This window comes from Macaca fascicularis, chromosome 9, assembly GCF_037993035.2.
Source record: "Macaca fascicularis isolate 582-1 chromosome 9, T2T-MFA8v1.1".
In the NCBI taxonomy this organism is placed as follows: Eukaryota; Metazoa; Chordata; class Mammalia; order Primates; family Cercopithecidae; genus Macaca; species Macaca fascicularis.
The window spans coordinates 66264864-66279410 of NC_088383.1; the positions used below are offsets into that span (position 1 = coordinate 66264864).

At 50.7% G+C, this 14547-nt stretch overlaps 1 protein-coding gene across 2 annotated transcripts in view; it reads right to left on the bottom strand.

The window, feature by feature from the left end:
* The window catches only part of SH2D4B (SH2 domain containing 4B), a 120075-nt gene extending 112449 nt beyond the window's left edge, over positions 1-7626 (bottom strand). For both annotated transcript variants that reach the window (XM_005565277.5, XM_045399973.3), the window contains exon 1: positions 7325-7626. In XM_005565277.5, the coding sequence (XP_005565334.3) occupies positions 7325-7508 (184 nt within the window). In that variant the 5' untranslated portion in view covers positions 7509-7626. The remainder of the gene's footprint in view (positions 1-7324) is intronic.
* Between the last annotated feature and the right edge of the window lie 6921 nt (positions 7627-14547).

Consider the following 14547-nt stretch of genomic DNA (forward strand, 5'->3'; position numbering starts at 1 on the left):
TGACTTCAGTGTAATGTGCTAAGAATCCCAACAGTGAGGGGTGCACTGCTTGATTGGACAAATCATTTGCACAGTGGGGCAAAGGGGAAATAAAGCATTTATCACTGCCCCTCAGAGAGAAAACATGTAGGGAGCAATGAAACCAGACAAAGTGTAGTTAACATCCAAATAACTATTGTTATTGGGATTTCATTATAAAACCTCTACTATGAGCATAAAATATAAATCTTGAGAGATGAAATACATAATGTAAACAAAATCAACTACTGATTTACCATCCTTGATTACACCAATGAAATCATGGGGAAGAATATAAAAATAGGCTTATGTTTCTCATCTTCAGTAGACCATGTTTCATTCCTGATAAAAATAATGGGCTTGAATACATTTATAAAAGTAAGCTTTAAAATACCGTATGCTATTTAATATACATTTTCCAAGAGAGTCTCCTAAAACAAAATGGCATCGAAAGGCCGCAGTGGGAGATACAGGCAAATATGCACCAAGTAAATGCAAAGAAAAAAAGGAGCATTGGTCAGGCTAAAACCCAAGTTCAAATCCTAAAACAAGAAATGTAAATTGAATGAGTGGCCAGCGCAGTAGCTCACGCCTACAATCCCAGCACTTTAGGAGGCCCAGGCTGGTGGATTGCTTGAGCCCAGGAGTTTGAGAGCAGTCTAGGCAACATGCTGGAACCCTCTCTCTACAAAAAACACAAAAATTAGCCGTGCATGGTGGCACATGCCTGTAGTCCCAGCTACTCGGGAGGCTGAGGTGTGAGGATTACTTGAACCTGGGAAGCAGAGGTTGCAGTGAGCTGAGATTGTGTCACTGCACTGCAGCCTGGATGACACAGCAAGATCTTGTCTCAAGAAAAAATAAAAAATAGGCCGGGCGCGGTGGCTCAAGCCTGTAATCCCAGCACTTTGGGAGGCCGAGACGGGCGGATCACGAGGTCAGGAGATCGAGACCATCCTGGCTAACACGGTGAAACCCCGTCTCTACTAAAAAAAATACAAAAAACTAGCCGGGCGAGGTGGCGGGTGCCTGTAGTCCCAGCTACTCGGGAGGCTGAGGCAGGAGAATGGCGTAAACCCGGGAGGTGGAGCTTGCAGTGAGCTGAGATCCGGCCACTGCACTCCAGCCTGGGCGACAGAGCAGACTCCGTCTCAAAAAATAAATAAATAAATAAATAAATAAAAATAAAAAATAAAAAATATTTCTTTTTAAAAAGTATTTCTTTTTAAAATTTCTTTTTAAAAAAAGAAAGAGAGAAAAAATAAAAAGAAAATGGAATGAGAGATAAGTAAAAGTGAAAAGGTGACAGATTTGTCATTACTTATACATATATTATTATATATCAGCCTCTACAACAAATCCCAAGGAACACATATATTCTGATTTCTATACTTTCAGAGAGGATTTTTGATGTGTAGTGGGGTGGAGGGGTCACAATGCGCAGCACACAGCCTTTCACTCAAAAAAGCAATCCTTTAGCATCTGTGTCCCCAGTCAAACCCCTGCCACAGCACACATGTAAGCACCTTAGCCGCTACTCACCCACGCACACTCCAACTCCGCCCCAGGCCTTGTTCTCGATGCTGGGATAGAAACTGGAACAATGCAAGCAACATCCATGGTCTCATGGCACTTTCAGGCTAATGGAGGAGATGGACCGTAAACAAGCAAACAGATATGTGGAGCAAGAGGAGGAAGAAGAAGAAAAGGAGAAGTGGAGGAGAAAAGAAAGGAGGAGAGGAAGAAGAAGAAAAGGGAGAAGAGAGGGAGGAGAAGAAGGAGAAGAAGAAAAGGGAGAGGAGGAGAGAAAGGAGAAGAAGAAAGAGAGGAGAAAGTAAGAGAAAGAGGAGAGGAGGAGGAGGAGCAAAAGAAGGAGAAGAAGGAGAGGAACAAGAGGAAGAAAGAGAAGGAGAAGGAAGAGGAATAAGAGGCAACTTCACAGAGACAGAAAGCAGATCAGTGGTGGTCAGGGCCTGAGCACGGGGGGGATAGGAAAGGACCATTCATGGCTATGGGGTTTGTTTTTGAAGTGAGAAAAATGTTCTGGAACTAGACAGTGGTGATAGTTGGACAACATTCTGAATGTACTAAGTGTCACTGGATTACACACTTTAAATGGCTAAAATGGTAAATTTCATGTATTTTACCATAATTTTTTAAAGACACTTGCAGACATGCTAAGTGCTAGGAAGAAAAGTAGGCAAGTGTTCAAAGAGAGAGATTGGGATGCGGCTCATTGAGAGTGGGTGGCCAGTGAAGAACTCTGCATTCAACCGAGATGAATAATGACCCAGAAGAGCCTCATGAGGATCTGGGGAAACAGCATTCCACGCAGTGGGATGCACATGGTGGAAATTAGCCTGAAGAGGTTGGCAGGTGCCAGCAAAGACCTGTGCCTTTCATGAGTGCCATGAAAGCCACCGAGGCAGGGGGATAAGTGAGCTAACTCGTGTGTCCAAAGGTCTGCGGCTGCTGTGGGAAGGAAATGTAGGGATGAGCTTGAGGCAGGGACTGCACTGAGATCAAGGCCACCATGGGAATGTTGGCAGGCAGGTGCAGGGCTCCGTGCAGGGGTCTAGGCAGGGCTGGCATGCAAGGTCGGGACTTCCATGCCTGGAAAGAGGACACATGGAGGCCAGGAGGGCCCAAGCCCAGCAGGCAAGGTTGCTGTGGTTACCGGATGGGCCCAGGAAACAGGGAAGCCAGATGCCTAGTGAGAAGGATGGTGTCACACACCTCCCATGAGGGCAGTGGGAGTGATTTGATGCTGAGGAATAAAGAGGATGCTAAAGAGGATGAGCCCTTTAGGCCCCAGGTCAGGACTGCATCTGGGAGCACATCCTGAGCCCAGCTGTGGAAAATGGAGGCAGTGGAGGCTGGAGCCCCACTGGGCTCAGAGCACTCCACTGGCTGGAATGAGGGCAAGCCAGGGAGCAGGCACAGGAAAGCTGGCTGCCTGGTAGGAAACCCAAAGGAAAGAAGCAGCTTCCTGAGTGTGCAGACTTGGTTCACAAACAGGAGAGTGGGAAGAGTAGGAGGGAAAGACGTCTGGCTCCCAGGCAAAAGCATCCAGAAGGATGAGGAGGCGGTCACAGAGGAACCAATTTAACAGTGGCAGAAACTGTCAATCAAGATAAAACTGACAGGGCCAGGCACAGTGGCTCGTGCCTGTAATCCCAGCATTTTGGGAGGCCCAGGCAGGTGGATCACCTGAGGTCAAGAATTCAAGACCAGCCTGGCCAACATGATGAAATCATGTCTCTATTAAAGGCAAAAATTAGCTGGGTGTGGTTGTGGGCACCTGTAATCCCAGCTACTTGGGAGACTGAGACAGGAGAATCTCTTGAACCTGGGAGGCAGAGGTAGCAGTGAGCCAAGATCACGCCACTGCACTCCAGCCTGGGCAACAGAGCAAGACTCCGTCTAAAAAAAAAAAAAAAAAAAATATATATATATATATATATATATATATATAGAACTGACAGGTCCAAACAGGGAAGCTTCCTTGGTCAGTAGTGTGGACATGTGTCCCCAGGTCACATCCAGCTCTGGCCCCAAGAACCTAGGATGACTGAGTAAGCAGAGAGGAGTCCACAGGGTTGTGAAGTTCATAATTCCTAACACAGGGTGTGCGTTCCTGAGGTGGCCACGCAGAATGAGGAGAGGACGAGATTGCACAGGTCGTGGCCATGCTAGAGGGGTTTGACTTAAGTCTTGCTGGGACATAATGTGATAACATGCCTTCTCTGAGTCTCAATACACTCAACATACTGGACAACAAACTGTCAGAAATGCGATAGAGCAATAAACATGATGTTAGATTAAAAAAAACCTACCAAGCTGAGGGGTCCACACCATCCACAACAGTATAGAACATCAGAGGGTTCTTGCCAAAGCATAAAGTGAAAACAGAAAAGAAATGCCATGTGCTCAGAGGAGTGACGTGTCCAGCCACGCCCTCGTCTCCTCTCCTTCCTACCTTTCACAGTCCACCTCTAAGCTTTCACCCCAGCTTACTCCTGTGGGTTCCAAATGTGGATCCCAGAATCAAGAAAACCTCCTAGGTTCTGTAAATGAGAATGATTCACATCACCAGTGTTTACTTGCGCCCTCACCAGGCACAACTCCGGGGCTGTGAGGTCCTCGGGCACAAGGCACACCTTGTCCTGCCTGCCTGTCTGTAGGGCCACGGGGAGAGTTACTTGAGCCCAATGGATGGCAAAGCCAGGCTTGCCAGGGGCGAGGAATATTCCCAGAAAAGAGGGGAGAAGGGAAGCTTTAGAGCACTGGGGATGATGGCCCAGAGGAGGCCCAGTGTCACTCTACGCTGATCAGGACTGAGCCAGGTCGTGCTCAGGGATCCCAAGGGGCCGGCAAACAGCTCAGCAGGGCCACAGCAGGTGCTTCCTTCAGAACAAATGTGTGGGGAGGGGACCAGGAAAGAGGGTGCCTGTCAATGAGACAAGAATAGCACTGGGTGGTCACAGGAGCATGGAAAACCCAAACAACAGCGTAAACAAGAACAAGACAAAGAAACAACAAGAGAGCAGGAAACCGAAAGGAAGAGAGCAAAAACGGCTGAAATCCCACTCAGGGTGACTTGTCCATGGCTCTTCGGGCAAACCCAAAGAAGGGAGGAAGGAGACAGTAACCCAAGGGGTTCCCTGAAATCTCCTCCTCTTCCAGAACACCTAAGAATTGTTCCATCCCCGAATTAAAGAAACGCCCATAAAATTAGAAACCCAGATTCTGCTGGGCGTGACACACTCTCATGAGCACGCCCGCACTTCTCTTTCAAACGTGTACTTTCGCTTCTCACTAGCAGTTTCTTGCCTTTCCTATCATTCTGACTCATTCCTGAGTTCTTTCTCAAGACAGTGTCAAGAGCCTGGACATCAGCTGGGGGCTGGGGTCTCACAAGCATCTGGAGAACCTTCTGAGTCCTCTGGCAACATCAAGGGAAGGAAGAGAAGATTCCTCCGTGGAGCCCGTCCCCGCACACTTCCCGCCCTGGGACACGGCACGGCTGCTTTGCACCAAGCCTCACCCTTGGCACTCGAGTCGGCTGTGTTCCCTATGATCCATCTACCCGCTGTCTCCAGGACAAGCACTGTCCCATTCACAGAAGTCAGCACATAGTAATGCTGGATAAGCGAATGAATTAGTGAATGAGTGAACAAGTGAATGTGTGTACAGCTCATTTGTTTAATTGGAGTCCCGAGATTGGAAGTGAATGAATGGAAAAAAAATCAGTCACCAGACCCCAGGTCCAAGTCATGAGATGTAGCAGCTGGGTGACCTTGGATGTAGCGCATCACTTCTCTGAGCCTCACCTTCCTTAACTGAAATGAAATCAGGGAACTTGCCCTGCCACCCTGCAGGGATATGGGAGCAGCAAGGGCTGGGTAGGCACCCAGTCAATGTAAAGCTCACAGGCTGTTGCCACCCTTCATCACAATCCCAGGACATGAAGCAGATCCTGTACATCCTGGACCATCCAGCTGAAAGCTCTTCGGGCTCCTGGGTGGGGCCAGCCCCCAGGCTCCGCAGTGGCATGCCCAGACAGTTCCAGAAGGCAGGACCAAAGCAAAGAGCCGGGATCCGAGTGGGATCCTGACCTGGGATACACACATTCCTCAGCGTGCTTCCCTGCTTTTCCATTCTTTATAAATCAGAAAATTAATTACCAGAAAAAGGATCTTCTGCACCAGAAACTCAAATGAGTTTAATGTATAATTTATACATGAAAATGTAGATGTCAATGTGTGACAAATCTCTGTACAAATATTTTTGCAGTTAAAATTTTAGGCATCCGTCTCCCTCCCAGAAGAGTCATCATGCAGGCAATGCGAGTCCCCAGGGCTCAGGCCGGGTGGGGCTGGCAAGGTGGCTTGTCATTCCACCAGTTAGTGATGCAGCTGCCAGCGCAGCCCAGCCCGGAAGGCCCCAGCCTTGGCACCAGCCACCTGCAGCCAAGTCACAGCTCTGACCCAACCTCCCCGGCAGGGTCCTGCTGTGTCTTTAACACCATGTGCCAGCTCTGTGCTGGGCCCAGGGGAGGAAGACAGAGTGGAGTAAGGCCTCACACGCCAGGGCCTTTGAGCCCATTGGAGAGCAGGCAAGCAGATGAGGAATGACAATGACAGGGTGGCAAGTGCCAGGGCAGGGGTGGGTCCTACATGCCAGGCAGCCACAGAGGAGCAAGTACTGCCCTATGCAAGAGCATCCGTGAACATTCCGGGGCAGGGGGCCAGCCCTGATGGAGTCTGTCAGGTGGATGAAGGCAGGACATTCCCAACAGTAAGAGCCACTCACGTGAAGACCAGAGACAAGAGCAAGCAGGTCCAGATGGTGCGAGCATGGCCTGTGGCACCTGGTGGGGAATGGCCAGCAGTGAGTCTGGCATGGAGAAGAGCCAGATCACCAAGAGAGCTGTGTGCTCAGCCCTGAAACAGGACTTTGTCCTGGATTGAAAACTTCAAAAGGCGAAGCCTTGCAAACTGTAAAGTGCATGCAGCATCCACAGAAACTACCATCCCCAGCAGGATTGAGTCCTGTGCCAAGCCAAGCCTCAGCAGCCTGCCAGTTTCTGGCCCAGGGGTCCCAAACGACTTCCTTCACCCCCAGGTGTACCAGTCCATAGGATATGACTAGCACAAGACTTTGCATACAAAACACCTGAAATGTAGGCTAGGCCCTTGCTTCTCATCTGCAGTTGCCACGACCATTTGGGGATGGTCATTCTCTGTGTGGGATGTTCCCTGATGCCCTCTCTCCGGATGCCCAGTGAGACTCCAGGGACAACCCACGGCATCCTCCCGCCGGAGGACCTGGAGGGAGAGGCACAGTCCACAGATGGGGCCCTAGCCGAGAACTGGTTTGCCACGCCTGCCAAGGAGAGAGGAACTGCATGTCTATACCACACTCTGGCCCAGAACCAATGGCAAGGGTCACAAACATGCCCTCGTTCACCCTACCATTGCCAACCACGTTGGAGCACAATCTGAAGTCTCAGTGGTGTCTTCCCAGAACTCGGGCCTTCCACAACAAGACAAAGCAAGTCCAACTCCCCCACCCCGATAAGGGCCTCTGGGCAGCCTCTGCAGCAGCCTCGAAGCCCTAAGTTCCTGGCCAAAAGACAAAAGCACAGGCTCATGGGACCTGATGCCCATAGGACAAGGGTTTCAAGCCCCCAGGCCTCATCACCCCAGTGCCCATCTTGAAGAACGACACAGCCTGGCCCTGCTAATTTTTCTACCTCCTGGGGGACTGGTGGCCCATCCCTCCATGACTCCCAGCCACGTACCTCGCTTGGTCTTCGTAGGCCTGAGACCCTTGTCCTGGGCCAGGGACTCCCAAGTCTCCCGCTCCTTCCAGCGCCTCAGCTGCTCCTCCCGCATCTTGTAGAAGAGGATGTGCTTCTGCACATCACTGAGCTCGGCGAGGAGCTCAGGGTCAATGTACATGTCGTGCAGGATCTGCTGCAGCATGATGCCACCTGGGATGCACTCACCAGAAGGGCAGCCGGCCAGGGAAGCAGGGCCAGGCGGAAGGCCCGAGGGGCTGCTCTGCACTACAGGCTCCTCAATCCGAGGCCACTCTCGGTGCCCCTTCTCTGCACAGCAGCGTCAGTTGGCCTCAGCTTGCAGCCAGCGACAAACTCATCTCCTCTACCCAGGACAGCAAAAGAGGCCAGGCAACAGGACCCAAAGGGGCAGCTGGGACTCTGCAAGGGGGAGCACCCACTAGGAGCAATCTAGTCCTTCTGCTGGGTCACCAAGCATGGCATCCCAGCAGAGCCCATGTCTTGGCCTCACCTGGGGTTCTGGGACAATGGGGCGGGCCGAAGCCTCCAGCTCAGCCAGGAAATGCCCAGTCCCAGCCCTGCCTGAGCCGGTAGGTGTCAAGTGATCTGTTAGTGGAGGTAACAATGACACCAGCTGTATCAATGACACTGCCCCGGCCAGCTGGGAACCGATCTCTCCTCTGCAGATAAGAGGAGGAGAAGGAGGCAGACTTGCCTACTAAATTCCATGTCTTTTCAGCCAATTTCAAACAGAGACCAAAGGAGCCTGCCAGGAGCTGCTGGGCCCTTCAGCCCTCTCAGTCCCTCTCTCTGCAGGTTCCCTCGCTACCAACTTTCTTCCTTTCCAGAACATTTGGCATTCTGAGGTGATGCATTTAAAACTCTGCTTGAGGGAGGAAAGATTTTTCCTCCTATCTGTGTTATAGCCAAGAAAGAAAACAAAATGGAATCAGTAGAGACAACTGGAGGGGATTTTATCACGGAATTCCAGGACAGAAAGGAAGCAGACATCCTTTCCCTTTGGCCTATAATGAGATCCTGCAGCCATGCGTGTGCTGACAGATAAACTCTCCAGGGGCCAATTTTAATGGTTGTTGTTCATCTTCTTGTTTGTTGCAGATGTCTGGAGTTGACCAAAAAGAAAGAAGATGAAACTGGCTCTCCTCTGGGCCTGATCAGAAGCACACTGGAAGGGCGGGATGTTGACTTCTGCAATATGTGCTCAGAGCTAATCACAGTTGCCCTTTTATTGGGACAAGGATATTGAAACTCAGAGAAAGTAAGTGGCTTGCCCATGACTTCCTAATGGACAAGTCACCGGATTGGGACTCCCCTATTTTGAAATTTGACATCCACCAGCAGCTATGAATCTGTTGATGGTTTGAAAACATAACCCAACCAGGGGAAAACAAACGAACCAACAGGATTTGGCACTGTGGCTTGGTTGGATTGGTGACCTTCCTGTCCCCTTCCTTACCCATGAGGGTGGAAGGTGGATCAGGTACCCAGGAGTGATGGAAGCGGGGTGGAGAGTTGGCACTCTTCCCCCTCTGCAAGGTTAACACAACAGGAAGACGGACTAAGCAGGTTCAGATGAGCTGTAAGCCCACAGGGTCAAAGCTCCTGCTCAGTTGGGCAATGTCCAGGTCACAGGAGTAGAGTCAGGCGCCCCACCCCTCCCCACCCAGGTCCAGCTGGCAGGTCCCAGTGTGACCCAGACTTTCCTAGAGCCGCCACAGGACTTGCCTGTCCCCTGCAGAGCTGTGGTCCTGGACTCCCATCCGCCCTCCTCTCCCACCTCAGGGCTTGCACCGACTCCCCCAACCGGGAGTCCTGGCTCCTTTCAGTTTCTGAGACCGAGGGTCTTCCCCAGCCTCCGCCCAGCTGTTATCTTTCTCGCTCTCGCCGTGGCTGGTGGGGGACCCCCAAGTCCAGAGAGGAGACAAGGGGAGGAAGGCACCCGGGGTCTGGGCTCCTGCGGGCAGCTTCTTTCTGTCTTTCCCGGGCTGCAAGATGCCTACGACCACAAGCGGGCACGGGGCAGGGACAACGCTGTAGGGAGCAGCAGGAATGGGCCGGCTGGAGGCGGGCGAGAATGGTGATGGTGCCACCCTGGAGGAGGGTGAGGAGGCCAAACTAGAATGACCCCAGCTAGCGCCCATTTTGTGCAACAGAGGGGACCTCGCTGGGGGTGGGGTGATTCCTGGCACTCCCAGGTCAGTGGGGCAGGAGGCCAAGAGACACCGAATCGCGGAGACGTAAGCGTGACCCAGCCGCGGATGGCAGCCCGGGAGCGGGCGGGGTGCGGTTTCTGGAAAGACCAGCTTCGGTGCCCGCGCGTCTGTTAATTCTCCTGGGCGGGGGCGGCGCTCGGCCCGGCCTGGGGGCGCCCCCTGGCGGCCGCACGGGGAGGCACTCGGCTTCGCAACCCGAGTGTGTGGGGCGCGGGTGCGGGAGGACCCCGAAGGACCCCAGGAGCAGGGGTCGCGCTGAAGAGCAAGAGTCCGCGGCTGGAAACCAGGCAGGGGAGCCACGGAGTAGTCACACAGGTTTTCTGCCGACTTTCAACTGGTCTTATTTTGCTTTCATTTTTCATCAGCCCATGTGGCGTGTTTAATGTTGCACGCGAACGCAGTTTCTTCCGGGCCCTGGAGGCCCACGCACGCAACTATGTTGTGCAAGTGACTGGAAACCCCCGAGTGTCCCTCTGTGGGGGTGGGTTGCCCAGCATGGAGCTCTGCTCCTGTCACAATGAAGTCGACTGTCTGTTATAACTGGCGAGGGAAGTGACCACCGTTGATAAAATGAAAAGACGCCATGCAGAATACTGTGCACAGGGTAATTTTTAAAATTCTGTATGTCTGATTGCTTTTGTGGAGACAAAGGGAAGAATACGGAAGATGACTCTCCTAATTGTTTAGCATTGCTTCTTAGCTTCTTCTTGGAATGGGGAGAAAGATGACACTTTAGACAATTCTGTGTTATTTGTTTTATACAATGAGTAGGATATACTTATATAATTCATATGACTGAACTATAATGCATTTCAAATGTTTTCAAATGTGATATAAAAGGATGGACTTCTGGAGGCTCAGCATCTATGGAGCAGGGACCCACCCCAGAGAGGGACCTGCAGGCAAACCAGACCTGCCTATGCCAGGAAGGCTAGGAAGTGGCAATGGAGAAACCATCCATGTCCCCTGCGGTTCCTGAGCTGGAAGCGGGCTTTGAGGCATCTCTTGGAAGCAGCTCTGGCACTGGTGTGGAGAGGGCACTGGTGTGGAGAGGGCACTGGTGTGGAGAGGGCAGGAGGCAGGGGGAACAGCCAGTGGACTCTGGCCAAAGTCCAGGAGAAGGTGATAGGAACTGAGTCAGCCTGGCCAGTGGGAGTCAAGGAGGGCAGAAATGGGGGTCCCAGAGAGTCATATCAGGCACTCTGCTTCTCCATAAAATCCTTTCAAATCTGAAGTCCATATGACCAACGATGGCCAGACAGCCCCATCATCTCAGCGCAGCTGAGCCTGGCACAGCCACACGTAAGGATCAGTGATAGCAGGTGAGAGTCTGGAGTAGTGTCTGCCTTGTCTCCACTGAAAAATTATGGGTGTCAAAATCAACAGCATCTCCTATATGAGTGCAACAATTACTTAGAAAATGCCATGTGAAAAAAAGAAAAGATCCTTTAATTTGGAATGAATTTAACAGTGTGGGGACCTGTAATGAACAAAAGTAAAAATCTTCGCTGAGAGCATACCTAGAATTTAATTAAGTTTAATAGAATTAAGTTCATATAGGAACACACCACACTGACACTCAGAAAGACCCCGTATTGTCAGATGTGCCATTAATCTGTGTATTAGCCAGTCTCCAATATGGTTCCAATGATGCTCTCCTCCTGGAACTCATACCCTTGCATAGTCACTCTCGCATGTATTAGGGTTGGGCTGAGTGACCAGTCGAATATGCCAGAAGTGACATGTTCTAACAGACAGATTACTGGTTGCACACTCTGTCTGATAACTGACTCTGGGGGAAATTATATTGTGAGAGCCAGGTGGAGAACTGAAGCCTCCCACCAACAGTCATGGAGTGAGGTTGGAAGGGATCCTCCAGCCCTGGCCCGCATTTTCACTGCAGCCTCGTGAGAGACCCAGAGCCACAGTCACCCAGCTAAGCTGCTCCTAGATTCTTGACCCTCAGAAGGGTATGAGATATGTATGTGCTGCTTTAAGGTGTTAAACTTGGGGAAAATGTATTATGCAGCAAAATGTAACTCAATATGTATTATGAGTAATACATAATACTCAAAATGTAACTCAGTATTATGCAGCAAAATGTAACTCAATGTATACATTGAATATCATTTCGAGCCAAAACTGAAAGGAAATTGGGAAGTAGAGACTTGATAAAATGATTCCCAAGTTAACCAAAAGAATGAACAGATAAGAAGCAGCCTTGAAAATACTGAGGAATAGTGAACTCTATATTGTGCCACTATTCAAATATTCAAATGTATAAAATTAAACATTTTAGTTCTGATACAAGAACAGGTAGGTTGAACCAAAAAAGAGCTCTACTAAATCATTATTATATGATGAAAATGGCAGTTCAAAGTAGTGCAAAGAGGGTGAAAGCTCAGTCCCAATGAAGCTGGGACAATTTGCTAGATCCTCACCCGTGATCCTGCCAGCACACCCTTCAGTAGTCATGTCCTCTGGGGGTTCTGTGCATACATAAGAATAATTACTGCAACATCCATCATAACACTGAAAATTTCAGAGTAAGTGATGTGTTCAATAAAAGGGGTTTAGAGTATAAATGAGAGCACATCCGTAGGATAAAATGTAATACAGCCACTGAAATTGATGTTGAGAAATGTATTGGCCTAGATGGTGCTAGTGACGTGTTCGTTGGTAAGAGGGAAGACAGGTTTAAAATATTATGTGTAGCAATGTCCCAGTTTTACATATCTGCATCAGGAAAAAGAATCGTTCCACTCCCACTGCTTTCTAAGGAGAGAAAATAAGTTCTATTAAAAGGTGGAGCTCCAGATCTGGGCAGGATCCTTGCTAGGTTTGGAGATGAAGCTGTGGGGGGTGAGCTCAGTTCCTCCACATAACACAGGCCAGGAAATTGGGGTTTCTGAGCTGCAGAGACAACAGGGGAAGAAGAGGGGGAGGTGGCCATACAACCCAAGCTTGTGGCCCCCCTTGCCCCAAATCTCATCAAAACTCGTGCTGTGAGTTTTTTTATTACTTTAAAAAGTGAATTTAAACTTTATTTTTTTTTAAGGAATTTTCTCTAATTCTGCCAGAATAGAGGCAGGGCTCAACAGAGGTCCCTAAAGGACACAGGAGTTGGGGACACATGGGCTGCCAGGAGCAGGAGTCCCCAGACACTGGCAAAAATCAGGGGGAGGGCTTGGGATTTTCCTCACCATGGGATCAGTGGCATGTCTCTCTAACAAACAAGCACACCCACACTGACATTGTAAACAACTGTACACACACACACATTCATGATTACAACAGCAGAGCCCAGGCTTGCAGCCAACCCGACCTGTGTCACCCAACTTGCCAGCCCAGAGACCTCCCAGGTCCTCCCTCCCATGACTCCCTTTCCTCCTCTGTGTGGGGGTAACCACAGGGGGTAACCAACAGGGTGCGCCACAGGGCTTTGGTTCACATTAGACAGACAGGGTATGCATGAGCCAGCCAGGCGCACAGCAGATGACAGTGTGAGTTCTGCTTCTTAATCTGGGGCCTGGTTCCTCACTAACTTAGTGCGTCAAAGTAATACTGGCTGAGGGAGTGGGCTGTGGTGGCTGATTCTGTCTGACTAGTGAGCATCTCCAAACTCCAGGTTTAAAAGAAAAATTCTTGGCTAGGTGTGCTGGCTCACGCCTGTAATCCCAGCACTTTGGGAGGCCGAGGCGGGCGGGAGGTCAGGAGTTCGTGACCAGCCTGGCCAACATAGTGAAACTCCATCTCTATTAAAAATACAAAAATTAGCTGGATGTGGTGGTGTGCACCTGTAGTCCCAGCTACTCGGGAGGCTGAGGCAGGAGAATCACTTGCACCCAAGATCGGGCCACTGCACTCCAGCCTGGGGGACAGAGTGGTAATCTGTCTCAAAAAATAGAGAAAAGAAAAAGTCTTGAGTGCTGGACAGGCCTGTGACTCAGGTCTCAGAACGATAAACAAGAGAGAAATACACTGGGTTTCTATGATAGTCGCTAACTCGGGGCTGCTGGCAGTCATGTTTCCCTGCAGGGGAGAGGTCTGCGTGCCCTAAGAGAGAGCTGCCGGCATGCAGAGAGAAGCAGAGATGCTGACGATGGGGAGGAAGCACACTGGCAGTGGTGAGGCTCCTTCCAGCAGCCGCAGCCCTGGTTCCTCTCAGTATGTGACCCTCACACGTCCTTCCCATCTATGAGAGCCTGTAAACTGCTTTTGCCTAACCTTGTTTTAGGTAACGTTTTAAACAATTGCCACCAGTGTGTCCTAACCACCCCAGTGGCTTGAGTGTTTCTCCGCTTCTCTTGCCTAGGATGCTGCGGAGATGGACAGGACCGGAGACTAAGGAGGTGAGAATCCTGGGCCACACCATCACTGAAGGCCCTTCCTGAGGTCTGCTTCCCACATGAAGTCCTCCCAGGGCCCCGAATCCAGCCATCCACCTCCTTGTTGGACATAGGCTCCATTAGAGAGATGTGGGGCTCCAGGCCCCCTTGCTCTGCGCCTCCCTGTGAGAAGCTGCTGACAGTGAGGGAAAGGTCAGTGAGTCCTGCTAATTAGAAAACATTTTGCCCCATCCAATTTCCCCTGACACAAGGTCACTCAGCACTAGAACAATTAAGTCTCAGCCCAGGACTGACTCTTTTTTAACTCAAAGGGCAGGAGGAAACTCCAGGACCCCAGATGGCGAACTGGCTCACGCTGTGGACAGCCTCCCACAAGGCCCTCCAGGGTCTCCTGGTACCCACTAGAGACCACACAGTCTGCCAGCTCTGCCTGCTGCCTCACTCACTGCAGACGAGTCCATTCACACCACAGGCCCTGCCCACTGGGCTTCAGACCACTCGGACCCGGAGCAAGAGAAGCAGGGTCCTTGCCCTGCAAGTGGCTGAGAACTTGAGTGAGCCAGACTCCCCCAGGCCAGGGGAGCCCTGTGCCCCCAATCTCTGTTCCCTCCCCAGTGGAACAACCAGGACCGAATTGTAA